General features: G+C 31.3%; 1 protein-coding gene across 1 annotated transcript in view; it reads right to left on the reverse strand.

The window, feature by feature from the left end:
* The window catches only part of LOC107445755 (transient receptor potential-gamma protein-like), a 108,032-nt gene that overhangs the window by 49,703 nt on the left and 31,566 nt on the right, over positions 1 to 26,763 (reverse strand). The window contains exons 3-4 of the mRNA XM_021145790.4: positions 9,023 to 9,257; positions 5,852 to 6,196 (exon numbers count right to left, since the gene is read on the reverse strand). Coding sequence (XP_021001449.2) covers positions 5,852 to 6,196; positions 9,023 to 9,257 — 580 coding nt within the window. The remainder of the gene's footprint in view (positions 1 to 5,851; positions 6,197 to 9,022; positions 9,258 to 26,763) is intronic.

Below are 26,763 nucleotides of genomic sequence, written 5' to 3' on the forward strand. Positions count from 1 at the left end.
CTTTAATTAAAAAATACAATTTTGGTAGACCTCAATTGATCCGAACCGTAACGGTCAGAGTCCTCATATTTTTAGAGATTCACTGTTAAAAAAATTAAATTATTAGTTAAATAATATTATAACTTATATAATATTATAACTTAACTAATATTAAATTATATTAGTTAAATAATCTAGCTTACAGTTCATGGCCATATTAGACGCACCATAAGATTCTATGTAAAATCATAATTATCAGGTAATACTATACAGCTGTATTGTTTTTACGCGGCTGAAACCGGTTTGCACTTGTTTACGTTAGTGTATCAATTGGTTAACATTGTAATGCAATATGTTAAAAACAAATACAAATAGGAAGTATATAAAAAATGTCCTAAATAAAAAGCCACTACATATACAGTATGGCGTATAAACTCGTGCTAAATATTAAAACACTACAGTGAGTATAATTTGGTCTAATTACTATAATATACTAATATTATACCTGATATAATAAATATTCTATATTTATATAATATATCGTATAGTTTATCCTATCGTTGAATTTATATTATCTATCGCCTAATTTAACCCATTGATTCTCGAACTTAAACAAGTGCAAACCGGTTTCAGTCGGGTAAAAACAATGAAGCTGTAAATTATTACCTGATAATTATGATTTTACATAGAAATTTAGAGTGCGTAGAACAATATGGCCAGGAACTGTACAGAAGGAGAACCTTTTATAAGAATATACAATTTTGGTAGATCTGGATTGACCCGATCCGTAGCAGTCGGAGTCCTCATATTTTTGGAGATCCACTGTCAAAAATTTTTTTTTAAATTAAATAATAATACATAATTATTTCATTAAAGTTTGTGGAAGTCTTATCATTTAAAAGGAATCTGGAGGATGGAAACGACCGTCTTTAGGTCTGAACTTATATCCGTTGACAACCAATGGATTTGTCCCAGCCGGCGTTTCTGGTATTTCGAATGTTTTACTGAGGCTATTTTTAAGACGCCACATCTTATTGATGACGGAACACACTTATCCCTTTGACGTCACGAGGAATTATTTTGTTTCTTTGTGTATATATTTTCTTTATCATAAAAACGTATGATTTCTTTAACTCTTCTTCTCTTGAAAATAAGAGAACGCAAAATATCACATTTATGTCTCTCAAACGGGAACTATATTTATTTTCGCTTTCTCAGAAGAGAATATGTTATTTCTAATAGGTTGTTAATTAGCTTAGTTGATTTCGGTAGGATATTTAGGTATAAAAATACATTTTCCGCACGTAAAGCCTTTATTCTTTTACCTCAGCAGCAAGTTTTTAATGAATCAGACCGAAATCATTTAGTAGAAAGCTTTTATTCCCGATAAAAAGAGCTTAAGATACAAATTGTGTTATTAATTGACCACAGTTTACAATTTGAATGCATTTATTTTAACATACTTGCAAAGCAAAAGAAAATTATGACCTAACATGTAAAGGTGTAGGGAAACCCACCCAATAATTTTCCAATGCCTCAAAACTTTTCAATATCATTTATATTTTTCTAACCCACCCCACCAAAAAATTAACATTATTAGATAGTTAATGTATAATTTTACGAAATAATTGATATGAATATTTTTGCATATTTATTCCTTGAAATTGAAAATATGCGTCATTGTCTTTTTCAAACACTTATTAAGAAATAAATATTTCCCACCGGCATTTTTATTTTAAAAACATTGAAATCGAGACTTGTCATTCTTTCTACAAGAGAAGTATTTAAATATTGTCGATACAAGTTATTATCTCTTTCTTAAATACATGAAATTACTCTTAAATTTTTATGATATTTTTTATGCACTTTCCCCCCCCCTTAAAAAGTGTCTTTATTTCATGCTACGCTTATACTAATAAAGTGAAACCTGTGTAAGTTGACCACTGGTCAACTTAATAGCGGGGATGAATAAGCGTGTTTCCTAGATCATGTTATTTTTAAATATTCCGTATTATTCATATATTTCTTATGCATAATCAAAGTAAAAATATTCAAAATAAAATATGCTGATAAAATAAATGTTTTAGTAAATTTTTTTCTCCACAGCTTTTGAATTTTATTTAGAGAATACCTCATGGATGAATAATTATTATTTAATGAAAAAATAGTTGCAAAAAAATGCTTAAAATTTTAATAACTTTCGAAAAACTAAGAATTTTGAACTCTCGTTAAAGTTATAATTCAAAATGGTTCTATCAGCCCATCGAATTTAACTCGATAGTTGCATTTCAGCTGACAATATATGGACCAACATGTTTTTTCTTTCTTTTTAACTTCAAATTTAACTGTTAACACTTCTCTAACTAATAATCAAATCGTTTCGTTTTTCTTTTTTTTAAATTTCATTGAATGTCTTGTACATTTTCCTACATACCTTCGTAATTTTTAGTTTCTAAGTTTTACAGATTTTAAGCATCTAATGTAAGGTAGATCAAAATGTAACGTAACGAATTGAGAAAAAAATTCGCAAAACAGAAACTTAAATTTGCTTTAACTTTCAAGCTAATTAAAATTTCTGAAAAAAAAAACTCGGTTTTGAACTCATAAACAATTATGGTCCTTCTAGCATGTCAAATAATTGTAGTTTCATTCCTGCGGTCTGTATAGCGTCCCGTATGATATTTTTTTCTACAAGTTCTACAGTTAATAATTCTCCAACTAATTATCAAATGATAATTTTCTTATTCCAACTTAAACACGGTAGGGGAGAGTGGGGTCAATTTTAACATTTTTTACTTAACTATTTTTAACTAACAAAAAATCCAATATATTATTAGTATTAATTGACAGACGAGTAAAGTAGACTATCCTCTACTAGAAAAAAAATAAATACCTGATTTTAAATATTATTATATTAGTTATTAACAATTTTTGACAGTCGTGCAGTTGTTACAATTGTCCCCACTTACGGGGTCAATTGTAACAGTTCATAAATTCAACTAAAACATAGTTAATTATACATATTATCATAGTTGTGATATATTTTTTTATTGATCAAAATAGTAGTGATATTTTAGGAGTAAAATTAATAATGAGCAGAAACCTAAAGGGTTAAACTTTTAACTTTAAGGGGTTAAAAATTTTAATTTATGCTGTGAAAGGTGACAAATAAAATAATGCACATGCAACATAATATAAATGATATAGGAAACTATTGGTGGTTCTTAAAGAGTCAAGTAATGGTTTGCAAACGTAAGATTATTTATTTTCAGCTGTTACAATGGTCCCTTTACTTATTGTTACAATTGTCCCCAAGACGCCATTTCAGCTTCATTTGTTAAAAACAATGCTAGTTAATTAGCAAAACTAATCTTTTTTTTAATTGAAATGTTAATTAAGGTGTCCATTTACATATTCGGTTACTAATTTCTATTTGTTTAAACAAAATTACTTTGTTACAATATAATATTCTAATACCAAAAAAAGTACTTGCATGGCGTGAAAATATCTTTTGTGATGTAACTCTTTCAAAAGTACATAAAAATGGTTGCCATCAGGGGTGTACATGTAGATTTATTAAATACACCTTGTGTGCCACCTAGGAACCAAATCTAGAACCCGACACTCGAAATTTTTGCTCTGTTACAATCGTACCCTGTTACAATTGACCCACCTCTCCCCTATACTTTACTAAACGCCTTTTTATATCTTTTTATAACCGTCGCTAAACTGCCGATCCAATTTTTGGGTTTACGACTGCTAATGTTCAACTACGTAGCCTTGTAATTTTGAACCCAATCCAGAAGACAAGGGAACAAGTATTGGGAAAAATTTGCATCCGTGGAGGACTTTTTGATGGAACTAACCCGCATTTGAGTTACATGGCGAGGAAGACCACGAAAACCTCCCACGGTTAGCCTGACGGCAGGGGACTCTAAGCCACGACCCGTCTGCAACTGAGAATATTTCACGTTAGCACTGTGGTCGGTGCAAGTCGGATGTGGAATTCGTATCGACCAGCCATCGCCGGGAATCGAACCCGGTTCACCTCATTGGAAGGCGAACGCTCTATTCCCTGAGCCATTGCGGATTTATAAGTCTTTGGGTTCTATAGTTAATACAATAAATAATAAATAGTTCTACAATAAATCTGTATGCAATGTTAAGGTGAACACCCAAAGCAACGGAGGCGGCAGTTACGATTTTTTAATATATAGAGAAATAATTTTTAAAAAATATCAGTACGCAATGTGCATTTATAAAACTTAACATTAAATTCATCTCAACATTTTAAATCTCATTTTGTCTTATGAACTTACAAACCTGTATGTTACAAAAGCAGTAAAAAATTTCCCATATGATTAATTTGCAAAAGGATTTAGGTTAGCTTTTAACGCTATTTCACTAATTTAGAGTAATTTTTATGATTAACATAATAGCCTAGAAAATTTTCAGATATGGTTCTTTTTTTCCGGTCTAAAGGATTTAGAATAGCATTCAATGACACTTTTAGATACATTTTACTTATTTTAATCATCAACATATAAGATTCACAGGCTGCAAAGGTTTTATTCTTTTTAATTATATAATAAATTTAGTTCTTAACAATAAAGGTCAATTACAAAGGTGGTCAGCTTAACAGGTTTCATTGTAAACTACTTGAATTTGTGTATTATTTCAGAGGACCCCATACCGTGGAAGAATATTTTCGTCACCAATTCTATTTTTCCTTTATTACTCATTTAAAAGAAAGAAAAATTTAAGTTCAGGCAAACTTGGAGTAAGTTATGAAGTTTCAATTGCTGAAAAAAAAAATTCTTCAAAATATTAAAACGCAATTAAAATATTAGAAGAGAACTTCTCCGCTGCCTAATCCTAAGTTAACATCTCATAATTTATTTTCATTGCTTTTCAGCATTTGTAACTTCACTCTCGGAACTCACTTTTTCTACACTTAAAATTTTAAATTAGGAGAAAGAGAATTTGCGACGAAAATCTTCTTCCGTCATTCTCTTAAGTAAAAATAAATGCTATTCTTTTATCATTTCTAAACAGTTTGCTTCCCAAGTGAACCAATCATAAGAAGAAAAACATCCTGAACCGCAATGACTCAGGGGATAGAGCGTTCGCCTTCCAAGGAGGTGAACCGAGTTCGATACGAATCTGCATCCGGCTTGCACCGACCACAGTGCTGACGTGAAATATCCTCAGTGGTGGACGGATCATGGTTTAAAGTCCTTTTGCCGTCAGGCTAACTGTGGGAGGATTCATACTTTTCCACTCCATGTAATGCAAATGTTGATTATTTCCATCAAAAGGTCCACCACGAAAGCTAATTTCTCCCAATACTCGATCCGGGAGTTGTCTTCTGGATTGGGTTCAAAATGACAAGGCTACGGAGTTGAACATTAGTAGTAGTAAAAGCTTGAAGTACTTTTTTGTACTAAGTACTGTTTTGTCAGTTGTGATTATATTCTGAGTTACAAACATCTTATATTTAGCCATGTGTAATTGTTTCTGTTTATTAACTTTGTACCCCTACTGAAGATGCGACATCTCTTCTGATTGATTTGGTCGATATTCTTTGTAATGTTTGTTTGTATTCAGTTCATTTCTAAGTAACGCTGTTTTTCTGGATTTCGTATTTAATATTCTCTCTATTTGTTAAAACTCTAATTTGAAAATTTTGAATACGTTTGCTTATGTGATTGAACTTTTGCGTGCACTTCGAGTGATCGGTGTGTCCCCGGATTCCCCCTCGCGGGGGCGGAGTTAATCTAGTTATTAGTAGTCGTAAACCCCGAAAAGTTGGGTCGGCTGTTCAACAACGGTTATGAGAAGAAAAACATCCTGAAATGAATGAGAATCTTACCAGGTACTCGCATTTGTATTCGTGTTCCAAGAAGCTCAACCTCCTGAGATCGCTGCTGAGTTCGAATGCCGTCAGGATGGGATCTTTGGAGGAGAGTGCAACCAGACTGGGAGAGGCGAGGGCACGGTAGGCGTTGATCCTGGATCTGGAGTGATTGAGGGAATCCTCGATGCAAGAACGAACACAGTCCCCGCAGGCACATCGTATATCGTGAGGCATGGGGAGAGTGGCACCCCTGTCCAGGAGGATCTTTATAATCTCGTAGTTGTTTCGGTGGGCAGCGAGCACCAGGGGTGTGATGTCTGGGGTGAAGGCAGACACCTCCCAATCAACTGACTCCCAACTCTGAAAAGAATTTAGTTTCATAGACAAAAGAACCAATCGAAATGTCTGGAGTCAAAACAGGAAATGAAGAAAATGTTACCGAGTCGGTGTTAATTGTTGTTGTTGTAGTTCATTTACGTCGCACTAGAGCTGCACAATGGGCTATTGGCGACGGTTTGGGAAACATCCCTGAGGATGATCCGAAGACATGGATGCCATCGCAATTTTGATCCTCTACAATTGGGATAATTCCCCTGCTATGGTAGCCTGATGACCTAAGTACGAAGTCGAGCACTTTACGGTACAACAGTTTAACGAGAACGTATACCGTGGTCCCTGATCAAAGTGGTCACCCACCCGCTTATTGACCGCAGCCACTGATGCTTGGACTTCGGTGTACTACAGGGAACTACGTCCTTACTATCAGTCCACTGTGGGACCAAGACAACTATTTATAACTAAGGGAACTTGTAAAACATTTTTTACAAACTTGTTAAAAATCATATTTAATATTATTTTTAACTATTGAAATATTTTTAAGCAATAATTTACACATTTCTCTGCATTTTGGTCTTTATTTGGAATGAAAGTTGTTTCACACTTTCACAATTATTTTTTTTCCTAAAAAACAGATTGTTTTTGTTAACATTAACCTCACTCCTCGGGGCTAATGTGGACAATCTATGAGGCTAGTGTGGATGAATTCGACAATGTATTAAGTAGTCGGTTATTAAAATTAGAAAGGTTTATTTAAAACCAAAATGGTATTAAAATCTAAGCCATATTGGAGAATGAATAGTCACATAATAATGATTTTTTGAGAATTACATGCTATTTTTTATAACTGCTGTGAATTTGCAACTGTTACTTATAACTGTTAGGTCAAGTTTAGCTTATTTAAAGTCTATGCTTATTTTGAAAATGATGCAAAACATTAAACTGGAAAAAAGCCACACTTTTGTGAAAATGAAAAACGCTTAAGGTCTAATTTTTTTAATATTTAAGAACTTATTCCAATGCTGCATTATCTGGGCTTATAAAAATTTGCAAAAACTGTTAATAAGGCAGTGGTTTTGATAATTTTCATTTAGATGGAAAAATGTCGCCAAATTGGCGATTTTTGAAAAAGTTTAATAACCTTTAAAATAATTAAGTTATTTGTCTGTTCTAAAGCCCGGATAATTCTTCACGGCAAGATAATATATATACTGTAAAATTATCGCATTGCTTCAAGTGTAAGACACTGTGGCAAATAAACTATGTCTATGTACTAAGCAAAGTAAACTATGGCTTTTTTTTTAAAAAAAAATCATTCATAAGCATTATTTTTTTTACACAGAAATGAGTTTAATCATTATTGAAAAATAATCAAACCTTCGCTGTATTAATGATTTTAAGTAAAAGGAAAAATCATTAATAGAAATATTACTTATGATTAAGATATTAATATAATTAGAAATATTTACAATAAAAAAATGAAGTTGTAAAGTTAAAAAAAATATACCCACTTCATTCTTAAAACAACTTGAATGCAAAAATAATATTTTCCAGAAAAAAATGATCCATAAAACATTAAAAAAGGAAATGTCTATAATAAATGCTTTTGTAAAAGCAGCGCTATTAAAAAAAAACTCCTGTGAAAAACAATGATCGTATACAAAAGAAAAACAGAAAAAATAAAATTAGATCTTAATTTTTGAAAAAAAATTTCAAAACTAAACATTTCAGTTTTAAAATTACCGTATTTTCAGGAAGAAGTGAAGACTAAAACCATCTTAATTGCCGCGTCATAATAAAAACGTTTATAAAAATAAAAGTTTTTAAAAAATATCTTGATCGAAACCATAACGCATAAACTGAAATCTACCTCAAAAGTTGAAAATCTCTTAATTGCCACGTCTAAATAAAAACGTTTTTGAAAAAGAAAAAGCTGGATAGGAGCCAAAACAAAAATTGTTATTAGTTTTTAAAAGAAAGATTTAACGATGAAATCTAAAATTTAACTTCTTCACATAGCCGCATTTTTAGAGAAAATGTGTTAACTATAGATGCTAACTATTTCTGCATTTTCTGATTTTAAATAGTGCAGCAGCAGCAATATATATATATATATATATATATATATATATATATATATATATATATATATATATATATATATATATATATATACAATCCTTTGGCAACTTAAACACAGATTATTTAATTTATTGAGATTTTATGTAAAATCTTAATCATCAGGTGATGTTACACAGTTTTATTAATGTTACGTGGCTGAAACCGATTTGCGTTTGTTTACGTACGTGTATCAATTGGTTCATAATTTAGAGCAACACATTAAAAATAAATACTAATAGGAAGTACATAAAAAATCTCCTGAATAAAAACCCATGTGTTTAAATATAAAAGTATTGCATATAAATTCGTGTAAAACACGTAATTATTAAGACGCTACAGTGCGTGTGATAATTTGGTCGAATTATTATAATATACCGATATAATAAATATTCCATATTTTTATAATATATCGTCTCATTTAAACAATTAATACACAGATAAAATAACAAAAAATAACAAACAACTGATTAAAAAAAAAAAAGAGGATGAAATTTTTTAAAAAAAACCGGAAAATAAAAGATATAATCTTTTCATCAGCCCACACGATTATATCCGCAAAAAAGAGAGAGTTTGTTTGTTATTTTTTTCATTATTATTTCCCCCCCCCCTTTTGCATATGCCTATTATTTTCCTTTGTTTTATCTTCATTTTGAACTTATATATATATAATATGGATCTTTTAAAAAAAATTTTTTTTATTGTCATGCATTGTGTTGGAAGGGTTCTTACGTAAGGTTGTCCAGGTGTGTGTTTTGCCTCCTCATGTTCCAACAGTACTTCGACAGCTTCGACATATTCCTCGTTGATGGCATGGAGTAGAGCATCTTTGGTGTCGACCCCCCTGTCGAGCAGCAACTCCACCATCTCCAGGTTTTCGTTGTCGATGGCCATGAGGAGGGCTGAACGACCCAGTGGATCGACGCAGTTGACATTCAAGCTTGTATCGGTGTAGTTCAACAAGTTTCTAAAGAATTACAAGAACATTTATTTGCACCAAATCTCTTTGGTGATTAAACCAATGACTAAAAAAAGCTCTTATTTTTCAATCAACCTTACCATTTCGACCATTTTCAACCAACAGAGTATTCTATATATTAATTCAAAATTAAATCATTAAGTTAAAATATTGACTAATGGATTAATGAGTCAAAATGTTTCTAAATGGGGGAACAAAATTTAAGTCAGTCAAAAACTAGCAGAGACAAAAAACTATTGTCATTAGTCATAATGCAAATTTTACTGAGTCATCAGACATTAATAAAAATTTGCATAATGACTTAAAGTCATAATGGCTGATAAAATTTAGTCATGATTTCCTTTCCTGTTCTAATGTCCATCTCAGTCCCATTCTTCATAGAATTCTTCATTTTCTTGTCTATTATTCATATGTTATTCTTATTTACGTTATTCATGTATTATCATATATTATTCATATTTGTGAACGCGATGGCTCTGTAGTAAAAAACTAAACTGTCATTTTATTTTATTTTGTTTTAGAACTGGCGTTGAAACTGCCGACCCAATTCTCAATTTACGACTGATAATGTTATGAACTTTATAATTTTGAACCCAACCGAGAAGACAAAGGAACTCCTGGATCATCCATTAGGTCAAACTAGCATTTGAGGGGGACTTTTGTATGAAACAATCCACATTTGCGTTGCATGGAAAGGAAAACCTCCCACTATTAGCCCGGGTATTATAACTCGTGATCTGTCTACCACCGAGGATGTTTTACGTCAGTACCCCATTTTGTCAGTGCGAGCAGAGAGCAGAACTCGTACCAACCCGCCACGTCTGTGATTCGAACACGGGTTACATCATTGGAAGGCGACCGCGGCTCACTGAACTGTCATTGTGAAAGAAGTAGACATAGACTCCGGGTTCCAAATCGTCGGGTACTAGCTGACTTGAAAATAAAGATGGCGCTATGTTGACTAAATTGCCACAATCATGCCGTTGGTCATGATATTGAGTAGCCTATAACATCCATGAACCCCCTGGTAAGAAAACACTTTCCGGAAATCCTTTGCTTCTTTTAATATGTTTTTTTTTACATAGAGTTATTTTCGAATATAACAAATTGGATGTAAAAAGATTGATTGAATGGAAATTATTTCGCCAATAACACGCAATAATGCCTAAGAGAAACAAAATTGCGATGTTATGCTGATTAGCGTATGTACCACATAATAAGTTTTTAAAAAGAATTAATGCGTTGCTATATTTTTGTTTTCACGTGTTTACATGAAAATATTTATATTTTTCCAAAGTCACTTCATGGTTATGGTTCTCATAGGTTCTCCAGTAACTTTATTCTCATCCTATTTTTCCGTTTTTTTCAGCAATAAAACTTTTTGTATTAATATTAGCATCTAACATTAGCTGTCTTATTTTTTTTAAAGAAAAAAGGTATTAAAATAATTTTCAGAATTGATTCTGTTATGGAGTAAACACAGTTGACACTAACTGGTGATTAGAACCAATTTCAAAGGAATCATATTTTTTATTTTAAAAAAGGGTGACCTGTGATTTTTTGCAATTATAAATATTTCAAGATATTCTGATTGCAAATAACAAGATTGAAAAAATCGTCGAGCCTGAGTTTCAAGTAATGAGCATGTTTCTCAATATTTGTAATTTAACACAATGTCACTAGTTAATTGTAAAACTAACTAATGCCCTAATTTATTGCATAAATAGACATGGTGCGTAACGTTTTTAAAAAGTGCTTAAAGGTACTTATTTTCGATTTTTCGTTATTTAAAAGCCCTTTAAGGTGCTTTTTTCATTGCGTAGTTTTAAAAAGTGCTTAATTTTCCCTTTTCGAAACTGAGATTTTTTTTCTCTACCATGTCGATTTTCGCCAAGTATTGTGCAAAAGCGTGCTTTTCACATTGTTCTGTTCAATTCACAATTCATTGAACCACAATCTATTTCGATGTACCATCAGTCCATAGCGTATGAAAGCGCCAGTCATTTTACATGTTTGGTGAAACACGTGCGAGTCTGTATGTGCGTCTGCTGAGCTGGGTTCGGTAATTGCACTCTCATGTGCAACTCTGCTGCATTTTGCAAGATATTCTCAATTCCAGACTTTATTTTCTACCCTCTGATATCGAACCGAAAAATCTCTCGATCATTTTATAATGGCTAATATAATCAAGAAAAGAGTTTTTTGTTAGAAACTAGTTATTTTATCATGATCATTTAAAGTCTCCGAAAATTATTTTGCATTTTGTTAATGTATATAGTGCTTAAAACAATTTTTGCGTGCTTAAAAAGTACTTAAAGGGTGCTTATTTTTTGTTCAAAGAATTCGCTACGCACCCTGATAGACAATTAAAATAAAATGCTACTAAAATCGTATGGATGAAATCCTGAATTGCATCTTTATCCCGGAAAATGGATTTAGTAAGTTGAAATAAAAATAAATTAAAAATGGATTTAATTAATTATTCATCATTTAATTGGAATCCATTACATCTTTATCCTGGAATATGGATTTAGTAAGTTAAAATAAAAATAAATTAAAAATGGATTTAAATAATTATTCATCATTTAATTAATCGCTAGTTAATTAATCATTGCTCACTTAAGAATTAATCATTCTTTATTATATTCAAAGCTCGAAAAATGGTGATCGGTGCAGAAGTTGTATTTTCATTGCAATCCTGTGTAAGAATATTTTATTGTCATTAATACAGTTTATCTGCCAAGATTTGTGAATAATTTTTATCTGAATAATTTCTTTATTTAAAATGATAAATTTTTGGGCAACAACAAAATAAAACAAATCATATAATTTTGATGAATATGACTAACATCTGCTCTGTTATTAAGGAGAGAAAAGAATTTTTAATTCACTAAAAAATGTAATTTTACATTTTAATGATAAATTTGGCTGCTGCTTTATTTTGTCGATTATTACTTTTTTCATAAATTCATTTTAAAATTGAAAATTGCAAGAAATTGAATTATTGGCACCCTTTGAAACACTAAAGACTGCAATAATTTACAAATCATGATATTTTGGATAATTTTTCTCATTAACTTGCCTTAAAACAAATAATTAAATGAAGTAAATTTCAGATAAAATTTTAAAATCAAACCCTTAAGACAACGATAATAATTTATTGCTTCATTTTAAGCGTGTCTAATTTAGATTGTTTTTGTTTAAACTTTGATATAACACGAGAACAGCAACCAAGCTAAGAAAATAAATTAATATTTTAAGCAAAATGAAAAATAATTCCATGCAATGTGGACAACAAATACCAGATGCAAAGAATTCCAGTTTAGGAAATAATTTTTCTTTAAATTAGAAATATCTGAAAACTTAAGCAGAGAAAATAGTAAATGTCTCAAATTAAAAATAAATTAAAAGCCTCTTTAAGAATGATTTCATTTACCATCCCGATAGTTGGAGAAAATATTATGCGCATTGGAGAATTTTATAATAACTATTTATTTATTTATTTATTGAATATTACTAGTGGCAAATAAATATTAATCCGGATTTGAATTGACTGATTCAAGAAGTTTCACGTCGCTTCTTTCTATTTAATTTATAAAAAAATGAAAATATTGTTAATCCTAAGCATTTTAAATTTTGTGATATTCTAAAGAATAGCAGGGTTTTATTTCGCAGGTTTTTCACCGATACATTTAAAATACATCGATGCTCCATAACGTCACGAACTTCAATTCTTTTTTTTTCTAATTAGAATAAAATAAAAATATTTATTCTAATTAGAAAAAAAAGAATAATAAAAATATTTCTCCTGTTATAGTGGAAGAAAAGAAGAAAGAAAAGAAAAGAAACCTTAAAGACGATCGGTTTTATGGTCTTCTATAAATAAATTTTAAGTGCAGTTCTTAAAATAGATCGTAAAATAAAAATATTAGCGACCCTTAGAACATTTGTTAATATTTGAACTAATAGATGATACAATAGCACAACTCCCGCGGTCAGGTAAATCCTGTTTATCATTCTTAAGACTTTACAAATTCTTAAATAATATTTGAAACCTTTCATCAAGTGCCTTTTAAACGTTTAAGATTACTTCAGTTAGTAGTCAAATATTATTCAAAACATTTCAATAAATTCAATATTTTCGACTGATAAGTTTTTAACATCGAAACATTATGTACGTCAAAAAAAAGTTTTTTTTAGCTCTGTACACTAATATTTCACATTTTGCTTGTTTTAGTTGCTTAGACAATTTTAACTAGGAAAAAAAAAATTAAAAGTTTTTAAGTTTTTAGTCATTTTTATCTCATTGTCTGGACATAACTAGTTAAAAGAAAATAGTCTAAAGTATGCCTAATATTTTTTTTTGCATTCAAATTTGTGGCAACCTTAGTGTGCTGTTTTGAACTATATTGTCAAACTTTTTAAACACGAGGGAGAGATGGAGGACAGAGATGCGTAAACAGGGGTCTGTTTAGAAGAAATTAGAGTCCGTTAACGGACCTTTCAGGAAATATCATTTCTTAAAAACGGACCCTTCACAAAATAATTTATATTTCAATCGGACCCTTTACAAATTTGTTTATCTTCATTATTGTTTTGTTAATCGAATAAACCCTTCTCCCGGTGGGGGGAGAGATGGTTCGAGACAAACTAAGTTTCCCTTAGTTTAAATTCTAAATGCAGTATTCTAAGAAAATATTTCTACTTTTACAAACATCATGAGCGCATACTTACTAATATCAAACCATATATTTTTTTGTAAATAAATAACTGATCAATTTATATTTATTCATGAAATTAATTAACAGAATATTATGTAAATAAAAATTAATTTCTGGCAATTTTTTAAATAAAATCTTATAAATTTAAGAATTGTTTAAGCTTACTTAATGCGTAGCACATTAAAAGTGATACATTACTAAGTTGTGTTATTTAAAATATGTCAATTGATATTATTAAAAATGTGAGTGATTTTGTTTCCATCATTCGTCCGAAATGAATATTCTGTGTTGAGCAGTATAGGCTAAATACCAATTATGTGTATGTTGCATCTGTAATTTAGTAGCAGCAATTGTTGAGCAGAATCTTGTATCTATTTACAATTTAAAAACTTCTTGAAAAAGTTTTTAACAATTTTTGCAATAACAGGACCCTATTTGCACAAATTCGCAAAAGCAGGACCCTGGTTGAAAGACTGTGAATTAACGCATATTTTATATTCACACATTATGAATAGTTTTTTCACAATTTTACAAAAACGGGACCTTTCACAAAATGTCTCGACAGACCCCTGGAAAATGTATAGATTAGATTCTCCTAAAAAAAAATAGGTATATCGAAAAGGTGTTGAATATGTGTCAAAAGGAAATTGTCATTCCTATTCACCTAAAAACGTTAAAAAAATATTTATTTTTATATAAATACTAATGCATATGATTTTTAAAAATAGTTTTTCATGTACATGCAAACGAAAATTATATATTGTAAAAAAGAAGAAAAAAAACATTAGTAGTCGGTTGGATGCCTTTTATAGATTGGTAACAGGGGCCGTTGCTCCCTTTGCCCCACCCCTCTGTGCACCACTGCACGGCACAAATGTGCATCGCATTTTGATATAACGTTGAACCTGAGTTTCTGAGAGATTTTCCTTCATTGTGCAGTAAATTAAATAACATCACATTCAAAATTTAATGCATCATTTTATGTAATCAAATGGGGGGGAGAAGTAATATTAAGGAAATAATAATAATTTTAAAAGAATGAATTCAAGCAATATGTAATCAATGCAGCAAATGTCAACGTTATTAAAAATAAAGTGGAATTAGTTCCTTACCTTATGTCAGAATGCAGACCCAAGAGTTATGAGATCAATGTGTGGTGTGTGTGCCAGCTTTTCACCCTGTTTTTTAGTCACACCCAGAAGAACGCCGGTACGGATCGAGGTGGGGGGAGGGGGGCAATAGAAGAGAATCGCGTGAGAAATGATTGCTAATCTCCTAAACTCAGTGGGTCATTAATAGGCATTCCCTCCCTTCTCCCTTTCCCCCAAATCACTTCCTTTCAACAAAGGTTATTTTTTCCCTTTATTTTATTCTTAAAAAAAATGACAGACAGAAAGAATTTCGCGTTCAGGAAATTTGGAGTAAGTTGACACCCATATGTCTTGTGGTATATTTTATTTTTTTAATTTTACAACAGCCGACCCAGTTTTTGGGTTTACGACTACCAATGTTCAACTCCGTAGTCTTGTAATTTTGAACCCAATCCAGAAGACAAGTGAACTCCTGGATCAAGCATTGGGAGAAATTTTCCCGCGTGGAAGACTTTCTGGTGGAACTAACCCGCATTTGCGGTACATGGAGGGGAAGACCACGAGAACCTCCCACGGTCAGCTTGACGGCAAGGGAACTCCAACACATGATCCGTCTACCACTGAGGATATTTCACGTCAGCATTGTGGTCGGTGCAAGCCGGATGCGGATTCTCTCTGACTAGACAACGCTGTGGATTCGAAAACGGTTCACCTCATTGCAAGGCGAACGCTCTATCCCCTGAGCCATCGCGGCTCTCTTGTGGTATATGAGATGTTCAGAACTAGCGTTTTTCTTCTTCAAAAATTTCACAATATGAAAGAGAGAAAAAACTTTTAAAAATTATTTGATGTGTGTAATAAATTGTGTAGAAATCATTCTCGAACGAAAAATTTTTAGACTGTATAGTTGTTGTCGTATGCCATTAAGGCTAAGACGGGGCTCTTCTTGTTTTCCTGTGGCGCCATCTATGGGCAAGAATTCGACTTCTGCCACACACTTACGTCACAATCTATTTACAGGGTAGACCCATTCATACATCCCCAGATCGCAATTTTGACCTGAACCACAGAAGTATAATTTGTTGTGGGAACATGGAGGACTTGGTGTCCCGACAGATTTAACGTGCCCCATTCACCATCTACTACACGGGGAGTGTTCGACCTCGTGGCATCGAACTCATGACGTCTTGGACATGGGCGAACGCCTTTCCGACAGGTTAACACAGCCCCACACTATAATAGAAATCTGTTACATAATTTACTTAGTTTAAAAATACTTTTATTAACTATCATGCATGAATATTTAAAAGAAACATTTATTAATGAAAATAACGACTGTTTCCCAGTGATGTACAGATAGACTAATTATAATACGATAATGTAAATATAGACAAATATTATTACGATGATGCAAATATAGACTGATTTCAATTCAGTAATGAAAATATAGACTAATTTTAATGCAATAAAACGAATTTAGACATATTTCTATATCGCAACGCAAATATAGGCTATATTTAATGCGAATTTACAAGCTTAACAAAAATTTAATGCAGCAATGCAAGTCGTGACTAATTTTCACGCAATAATGAAAATTGAGATTAATTGAAAAAATTGAAAACTCATATCTAGTCATTACTTATAATTCATTGATATTTTACACTGTTAGAAATATTTTGGAAAAAATTGTTAAATGACAATTTATTTAAATGCTATTTTACCTTATTCAAATAAAACAGTCATATAACCATAAATAAGATGGTATTCAAACTGTTAACGTTAAAGAATACCGTTTATTAAATATTTTCACCTAATACGGTTAAGCAACCAAAATTTCATCGCAGCAACTATGCCCACTTAACGAAGCCGCTTTCTTCCTTGCAGGTGGGTACATATTACAGACGAGAGGGCTAATCTGTCAATGTCATGACCTACAGAAGAGGAATTCAAGCCCCACCATTGACATTACAATATTCCCTCCATTTCCCTCAACGCATAAAGAGTTTCCTGTGTCCTAATTTGTGACCCTGGACTATTAGAATACGATACTCTCATCTCAATCACGCATAGATGGCAGCACCGTAAAGCTGCTGAACTATCTCTAATGTCTAGTAAAATTTCTTTTTTGCCGTTTTAAAACCATGATAGTTGTAAATGGTTAAAAAAAAACATAAAGGTCAAAAAATTTCTTAACCGTAAACTTTACGGTTAATTGGATGGACAGGCTATTGCCGGTTATTTAACGATAATTTTAGAATGAAAATTCTAACAGTGTACGATCAACGAGTGTCTCACTTTATATTCTTTACATAAATCAAACCCTTAGTTTTCGTAAAATTTTTTTTCTTTTGAGGGGGGGGGGTTGAAAGTTTGACTTATAAGCCAGGATATGCGATATTCTAAACTCAATTATTACACACATCTAGACTCATTTTAATGCAATGATGTTTGTCTATACGAATGTTAATGACACAATACTAATTTTAATGCAATCTTGCTCATCTAGATTAATTTTAAGTTCGTACAACTCAAGATCTCTTACAAGTTACCTTGAGGTCTAAGCTGTAAGCTTAAAAATATCAGTATAATTAACTTTGACCTAAAGGCTAGAGGTTAATTGTTTAAGACCCGTATCTTAAATGCGCGAAATAATTAAGATAAGAAATGAAACATTAATCGTAATTTCGCAGTATAAACTTACCGTACTTAACGGATTCCGATTTGAGACCCTTAAAAGCAAGGGGTAGTCACTTTATATATATATATATATATATATATATATATATATATATATATATATATATATATATATATATATATATATATATATATATATATATATATATATATATATATATATATATATATATATATATATATATATATATATATATATATATATATATATATATATATATATATATATATATATATATATATATATATATATATATATTACTGTAATCAAAGTTATTTAATTGTTACTAAACCCCTTAAAGATTCTAAAAACCTTAAAGCGTACAGAGTTTTCGCGCATCATCAAATAGTTGAGGGTAACGTATTAATCTATAATTTATTTTGATTTCAGGGACCGTTTATAAATTGTACCATTACCGAAATAGTGACAATTTGTATCCAGGGGATCGAGGAACAAGAAGTAAGACACCCTACATTTTGTTTAAAGTAAATTTATTTAAAACCAGCATATTAAATGTTTTTAACGTGACTGAAACCAGTTTACACTTGTTTACATTCGTGTATCAATTGGTAAACATTGTAACGCAATACGTAAAAAATAAATACAAGTAGGAAGTGCATAAAAAATCTGTCCAATAAGAACCCATTAAACTAAACTAAACTCAGCGGTGCGACAGCCCTTGAGGGCCAAGGCCTACTGTGCCCATCTCAGTTTTCTTGACCTTGGGCTCTGGGGTGCAGGAGCAGATGTTCCGGTCAGGTGCTCATCTGAACGCGGAACCCCAAGCATGCTTGGTACTCATTTATCGATCCACTGAAGGGATGTAAGGCTGAGTCAGCCTTGCCCGGCCCGAGGATCGAACCAGGGACCTGTGGCACGACAGAGCGAAGCGCTACCGCTCAGCCACCGGGCGTCTTAACCCATTACATGTATGAAATATAAAAGTATTGCCTATAAACTCCTGCAAAACATGTCATTATTAAAAAAAAAAACAGTGCGTCTAATAATTTGGTCTAATTATTATAATATAATACCTGATATAATCAATATTCCTTATTTACATAATATATCGTATAATCTATCCTATTGTCGAATTTATCTTATTATATAAAACGCTAATACGTACGTATGTATGTATCAATAAAACCATTTCATTTTTAATTGATAGGCTTCGGCGCGCAAGAGCACGTAGTGAGCATCATATGGCTAATCCATGTTATATAAAACGCTAATACGTTTTAATCGATAGGCTTCGGCGCGCAAGAGCACGTAGTGAGCATCATATGTCTAATCGGGTGAATTCTCACCGAATTATCAAAAAAAATTCTCACAAAATTATCTTCATCGAAGCCGATGCCTTACATCCGGCGTTCAGTACTATTTCACATTGCTTTACAACACATGGTCTTAGTCCTCTGGTGGGAAAGACTTTAAAACAAAACTTACAACAGTTACTTTTCTCAACAACTGAAATTTAGAATAGTGTGATTAAGAAAAATTTGTGAACTGTTTGCAATTTCAAATTAATATTGAAATGCACAGGTTAGAATTTTCTACAGTGAAAAGTTTTCGGAACTTCAGTGTTCAAAAAAGTATACAAAAGCTAGACGTTAAGAACGTATCCAATGAGCGAGCAAAGCGAGCATCGGATTGCGAAGCAATCCGAAATGAACTGCGAAAGCAGTTCCGGGGGTTGGCGAGCTCCAGCGAGCAGGGGGCGAAGCCTCCTATTATTATATATTGCCTAATTGAAGCAATGGATGAAGGAGCGTAAACAAGTGCAAACCGGTGCCAGTCGTGTAGAAACAATGAAGCTGTAAAGCATCACCTGATAATTATGATTTTACATAGAATCTTTAGTGAGTCTAGCAATTCGACCAGCTGCATGCTTTAATTTAAACGTGATGATGCTCTTGTTATTTAAAACGGCACTTCAAAACCAAATAAATTATACCTTACCGCTACTAAAAGTTAAAATACTTATATTACCATTCAAACTGGTAGGGCCGTTAATGTGCCCGTTATTTAGCTAATCTGCAAATTAAAAGGGGGTGATCCCTTAAATTACGGAATGAAGAACATTTTATCTAGATTATGGGTACATTAACCATTTCCCTATCGTTAAATTTCACAAGTTCGTTTCACAACTTCGTATCGCAGAGTTTTAATTGATTCATAATAGATTCTATCACCAGACTTGCCCATTGCTTAATAGAATAAATATATTGCTTTAGATGTCGGAAAGTAAATAGTCTAAATTAGTTGATTGTTTGACTAACTTGATTCTTTAAATATCGAAAAATAAGTGAATGACAATATGTTAGTTTCCTTAATTGTAATAATAATTTATACCGGACTCAGTAGATTTAATTTTGAACTGGTGGCTAATTAAATCAACTAATTAGTTGATTTTACTTGATTAAAAATTTCATTCGCTTTCAAAAATGGAATAAAAATCATCGTAAGAGTAACAGAATATACAAAATGGAAATAACAGTTGACATGTTTCGAGCGCTCGAAAATAGACGCCCATTTTCAAGACTTTCCAGACGTGAATGACAAGAAATAAAAATGATTCGAAATAGAAAACGTTAAGTTGCCGACGAAAAATGGAAAAATAATGGTGGGGAAAAAACTAGATAAACCATAGTAGCTGAGAGAGAAAAAAATAAGGAGTATAACGAATTGATTATTCGATTAACTTGATTCTTTAGATATCGAAAAATAAACAAATTACATTGTCCTAATTTAAACGTACATAAACGCTGTTGTTGTTCCAGTAAATATCGTATTTTAACAAACAACAACGTATGCTTATAACGGATAATATTGGTATTTTAAAAAATTAAACGATTTTCGACACTTCAGCAAATCATCCTTGTTATTTTAGCACTTGTTCCAAATCAACAGAATAACTGACTTCTGCTTTTTAAACGGTAACGTTCGCACACTTCTTTCTGTTACTTAATTAATAAGGTTGCCACGTTGATTCTTCTTAAAATTAAATATTTCAATTTCTGCGAATGTTAACCATAATAATTTAAATTCTACTTCATTTTGAGAAAAACCTAATAATTCTGAACTACAAAAATTTATCTGCCATCCTTTACTTTTATGTTATTTACTGGAAAAGATCAATAATGTTCCAAGTGCAACAGGGATTAGATTAAAACCTTCTATTATGGAAAAATAAAACTTAATTTACGTCACTTCCTTCTCATTTTAGCCAGATAATAGCATGAGAATATTTGCTATAACAAGGAATTTCTGAATTATATTCTATTGGGTTCAGAAACAGGATTTCATTAAAATATTTGCGCATCTTAAGTATATCTAACAAAAATGAATTGAATACTGATATTTCAGTCAGGAAATTTAAATCGATACTATTCAACCTTATTTCGTAGCTGGGATACATTAGAAATACAATTATATTCTAAATTTCATTTAAAAAGTCTTGTGTGTTAATTACACACAAAAAAAATGAACTTTTAAGGGTACAGGAAACAAAAACAAAAAAAATTTCTTCCCGAATAACCTTTTGTTCGAACAATCAAATTTTCACCAAGTGCTAAACTTGGTGGTTCAAGGGGATGACCTCACCCCAAATATGTTAATTAATTGGTGCTAATAACTCTTAATTAAGTTATATGATGATGATTATATTGATGTAATTGCTTGTTCCTTTCCTGCTGTGGAAGAGGCATTTCTTGCCCTTGAGGTGGCTGAAAGACAAATGGGGCTAGTCATAAATGTAGAGAAAACAAAATACAGTCAATCCTCTATTTAACGATGTTGCTAAATTCCGATATTAAGTTCGTTATATAGAAAATTCGTTAAATAGGAAATCATCTTTTGAAATACTTAAACACAAAGCAGGTTTGAAATTCATAAATACTAGACACAATTAAAATAGTAATTGGTGCACCTTTATCTTGTAATCTACTATTTATTTTTTTAAAATCATAACCATAATAGAAATCTGCATGGAAAGCAAGAATAGAGCAAAACATTATCCAGTGTTACACCATCATGCTACATACATTTTCAACTAAAAAAAGCTAAATTTATGTATAAAATTATTGTCATATTTATTATAAAAGCAACTTTAAACATACAACACCACATGCGTTCTTAAATTTAACTGGTAGTGATAAAATCCGTTTTGTCTGAGTTTTTTTGTTTCAAATGCAAACGAAAAGAGAAAGCGTTTTTACTGCTTTCTCTAAAAGTTAAGTGGCTGCGAAAATCAATTCAAGGTCATTTCCCTCATAAAATGCTTTTACACGTTTGAAATATTTTGAGAAATAGGGAAAGTGAATCTCAAAGAAAAATTCGTATAATATGGAAATAAGTAGAAAATTCACTTAGCTATTTGGAAGTTATTTTACAAAGAAATTTCCAAAATATTCGCAAAATAGAGAAAGTCGATAAAAAATCGCAAAATAGAGAAATTGGAAAAAAAGAAGTACGTTAAATAGACGCCCGACTGTAAATGTTATTTTCAAGAAACAAGAGTCCCAGACCCCTATCTTGATATAGCTTATATCTTTGAAACAGTTAGGAGTTTTACTTACTTAGAATCAATTATTTATTATTTCATACAAAATGTCTCCTGAAATAAAAAACTGACAAATAAAGCTGTCTATGGGCTGAGAAGATTTATTATATCTAGGTTTCTTTCCAGAAAAACAAAGTTCTTAATTTACAAAACTCTTGACGTATGCTTCTGACAAAATCAAAACTGAAGGAAAATTGTATCGCGATATTTAAGAGAAGGATTTTGCAGAGTATACTTGGCTGTGATAGTGAAAACAATAACTGGAGAAGGAGATTTAATTTAGAACTGTGCAAGATTTATAAACAACCTGATGTTATTAAATACATAAAAATAAATAGAATGAATTGAATGGCTCACGTGATTCGAATGAGTGATGATACAATAAAAATATATTACTGCTTTTTATGACCCACTGGAACAAAAAAGCGGGGAAGGCTGCTGTTGAGATGGGCTGATTCGGTGGAATCTGATTTTCTTGCAATTAGTGAAAAGAATCGGATATCAAAGATAAAGCGGAAGTCGTTAAGGAGAAATCGTTAGAGGAAGGCATTGGCCCACGTTGGGCTGTCTGGCCAACTATGATGATTATTAATTAGGTTACATAATTAATACAGAATCGCAGTTTCTCTGATTTTAAAGAATAATCACAAATTTTATTGGCTGGATTTTTGACCTTCAAAATATGTGAAGTTGCTATCAGAAGGCCCAGAAATTTTGACAAGAGAGACGTTGAAAATTTTGGGTTATTTCTATATATCTTAGAAAACGCGAATCAAAGAACTTACGAAGATAAAATTTGCTTATCTGGTTTACTAGAATCAAGATAATTTCATACAAAAAAAAAGATTAATTTTTACTTATTATTTATTATTTTTTTGCTTTATTCAATAATGGTCAAAAAGTTTTTGGAATGGGTCGAATGAATGAAAAATGAAAGTTTAATTTTTCTTTACTATTTGATCAACAGCTTAGAAGCTATTCGAAACTCGAAAACTATTTGATCAATTTCGTTTGAATTTTCTTTTTTTCTACTTTGAAGAGTACATGGTTTAAAAAAATGTGTATGCATTACAATTTAAAATTCTTCGACTCTTATTAAATAGAAAAAATAATTATTTTTAGTCTGAAATTATCTTTGGATAAACGAATTTGATGATTGCGTGCAAAAAATTTTCGGTTTACTTAAAAACTTTCAGAGGCTTGGCTGAATACCCAAAAAATTGACATTAACATCAAGAGCGACCACTCGCTTTAACTATTGTTACCTCATTTTCCAGATTTCGACTACTCTCAGACATTAATAGTCAAAAATTTATAATAAAAACTCAAATAATAAGGAAGGCAAGTATGTTTTTGTTCGGTAACTAACAAGTAAAATCCATAATAAATGAAAAAGGCTTTTCTCTCGCTAAAGTTGTTAAATTTCGTATCCTATGTATTTCGTAAGACGTATTTAAAAATATGTAACTCCAAGAGGAAATTACTTTGCAACCATTTTTACCAATGGGACAATGGTAAAAACAATAATTTATATATATAACTGTATTATTTAAATGGTTTCTAAACTTAAGTTACAAATGTGCCATGTTAAGACTTAAGGAAAGTTGTACGGAAGCGACGGAATGGACTATTTTTTTTCAGTCAGTCGAACTTTTTATTCAAATAATGAGATATTATCGGGAGTGTGTAGTGAGGTTAAAAAAAATTCGATTCGTTGGTATCGTTCAATAAAACCGACTGGTATCAGTATTTTTGTTTTTATAATACCAAAAATATCGAATTTAATAATATGATAGTATATATATATAATTTTTTTAAGTGCTCCTCACACTATTGTGTTGATATATTTTGCTTTGGCTATATTGATACAATATTAGAAAGCACTCCTTTTTGCGGATAAAATCGTGTGAGCTGATAAAGAGATTTTTTTCCGGATTTTTATTATTTTATTAAAAATAATTTTCCTTTTCTCTTTTTTCATTATTCTGCAATTTTTCCCATGTTTTCTCTACATTTTGAATAATTTCAGACAATAATTAATAGTCTTTATTCTTATCTGAAATTTTTATTTAAATTAAACTCTTCTTCTCTTTGTACGAAAAATATTTAATATAGTTTAGTATGAAATTTAATATAGTTTACTGCTGTGAATCATATTGTTTAGTGCTATTCAATTTAATAGAAATAATCTTTAGTTTAATTTTTTTAAATATTTCCTTCATTTGTGTGCTGCAATAATTTCAATTTCTAATGACTCAAAAATTTCAGTTTTAAAGAATTTTTGTGAAGGACTTTTTGTAAAGGATTTCATTCTCCATGCAATGTCAATTCAACAGCTTTATCTATTAAATGCTGTGAAATTTAATAAAATATTTCATGAATACTGCGCAGCTCGTTCAATGGTTAAGAAAAGAAATTATTCAAGAAATGGGAGCTGAATAATTGCACCTATAGAAACCTTTCTTTGTACCTATAGAAACCTTCCTTTTACCTATTCTTTGATCAAAATATAATAACACGCAGAATAAAGAACCAATAATAACACATACATTCAGAATTTTGAGTGCTCTTTCTTTGTTTTTTTTTAACTCTCAGGGAGTTTGCCTAAGCAAATACGAGACACACGATGTCCAGTGATAGTGTTTTTTCTGCAGAAGCGGATGTTACTTAAAACACCATTTATTCAGATTAAATAGATAAGTCTATTGGTCTTTTAGGCTGGGATTTAGAGAGTCACAGAGGATAGGTATCATTATAAACCCACACTCACAGCAGTGTTTGTTTTGCGTTAATAAAGCAAATAACACTTATGAAGAAATTTAAATACTCTGAAAATAAAACTCCCGAAATTTTTTTTTATGAAAATGTATCAACTAAAATGCAAATGTGAATGCTGCCGGAGAATGGAATATGGAACCACGAAGTGTTCGTTTAGACAAATATAAAGAGGGAATTTCTAAAATACGAGCATGATTTTTACCCCATCGCTTTAGTTTGTTTCTAAAATACCTAAGGCGTAGAATCAGAGCGATGCTGCCTAATAAGGCAGATAACTCAATTGAAGATAGCAAACATAGTGGAAAAGTTCATAACTCAATTGAAGATAGCAAACATAGTGGAAAACTTCATAACTCAATTGAAGATAGCAAACATAGTGGAAAAGTTCATCTATGAGTTCGTGTAGGCCAGTGGTCGACAAACTTATTAGCCAAATATGAACATTACAACAATGTAATAAAAAAAAATGGGAGCCAAATTTGCTTGCAATGCAAAGCATCGGCAGAAAACTTCCAACATTTGGACAAATAGAAGTTATCGAAAAATCGATGAAAAATTTTGTACCGGAACCACAAACATACAGAGCAGGTGCAATAAAATCGTATAAAAATACCTGTAAAATGTGCAGCTAGATTGAAAAATGCAACTTTTTAATAAGACAGGACAACGGCAGTCACGGTGGATAAGACATAACTGTTCACACTGCAGGTCTGTGATGCCAATTTGTACCCCCACTATTTTAAAAAAAGTATGCGCGCATGCTTGTGGTACCTTTGTATCACACCGGAGTACGCCGAAAACATACGAACAATTTCAGCCGGTAACTTGTACATGGTTTGCGCTTACGTTTACAAAAACTAATAAAATTAAACTCTATGTCCGTTACGTATTTTCACAACAATATAAAATTATAATTACCTATCTATCTATTAACTTAAACAAAAAATTATGCATGTTCTCGATTTACAGAAGAATTTTAATTTATCAAAATAAGAAGCAATTTTTTTCTTACCAAGTATTTTTTTTTTTAAATGAAAATATTATTGCGCCATCCGTGGATATTTGTGCCAGAGCCGCACTTAAGGAGCCAAAGAATCACATGCGGCTCTGGAGCCGCACTTTGCCGACAACTGGTGTAGGCGAATCACCTGGTCGCTGCAGGCGGCTAGTCTACTGAAATGTAGCGATGCTTTCTTTCAGGTATCGATATTTTCTTTGATATAAAAGAGTTATCCATGGACAAACCGTAGGGGAACTAACTTCTGTGCAGCATAATATTGCCCTACTCTCAATAATAAAAAGATTCCCTTAAATAATAAAAAATTAATTAAATGGTGAGGAAATGCAGTAAAAGACTGAAGTGCGAAATTTGGAAAAAAGTGAGTTTACCTTCTATTATTGTCGGATCAAATATAATTTGATGTGTTGGAATTACTAATCGTTACTATCTTTTGATTAAACGTGAGTAAACATTATACTATAAAGTACCGATACTTTCTTTCAATACGTATCGATATTTCCTTTAATATTATTCTGTCACTCAAAGATAATCTGTGGTTTACAGTTAAACTACTGAAAGCAAATTGAGTTAAATCAGTTTCCGTGAAGCATAATCAACAATCAAAAGTTTCACTTAAATAATAAA

Source organism: Parasteatoda tepidariorum, chromosome 2 (genome assembly GCF_982258835.1).
Source record: "Parasteatoda tepidariorum strain Cologne lab strain chromosome 2, Ptep-v5.0, whole genome shotgun sequence".
Taxonomy (NCBI): domain Eukaryota; kingdom Metazoa; phylum Arthropoda; class Arachnida; order Araneae; family Theridiidae; genus Parasteatoda; species Parasteatoda tepidariorum.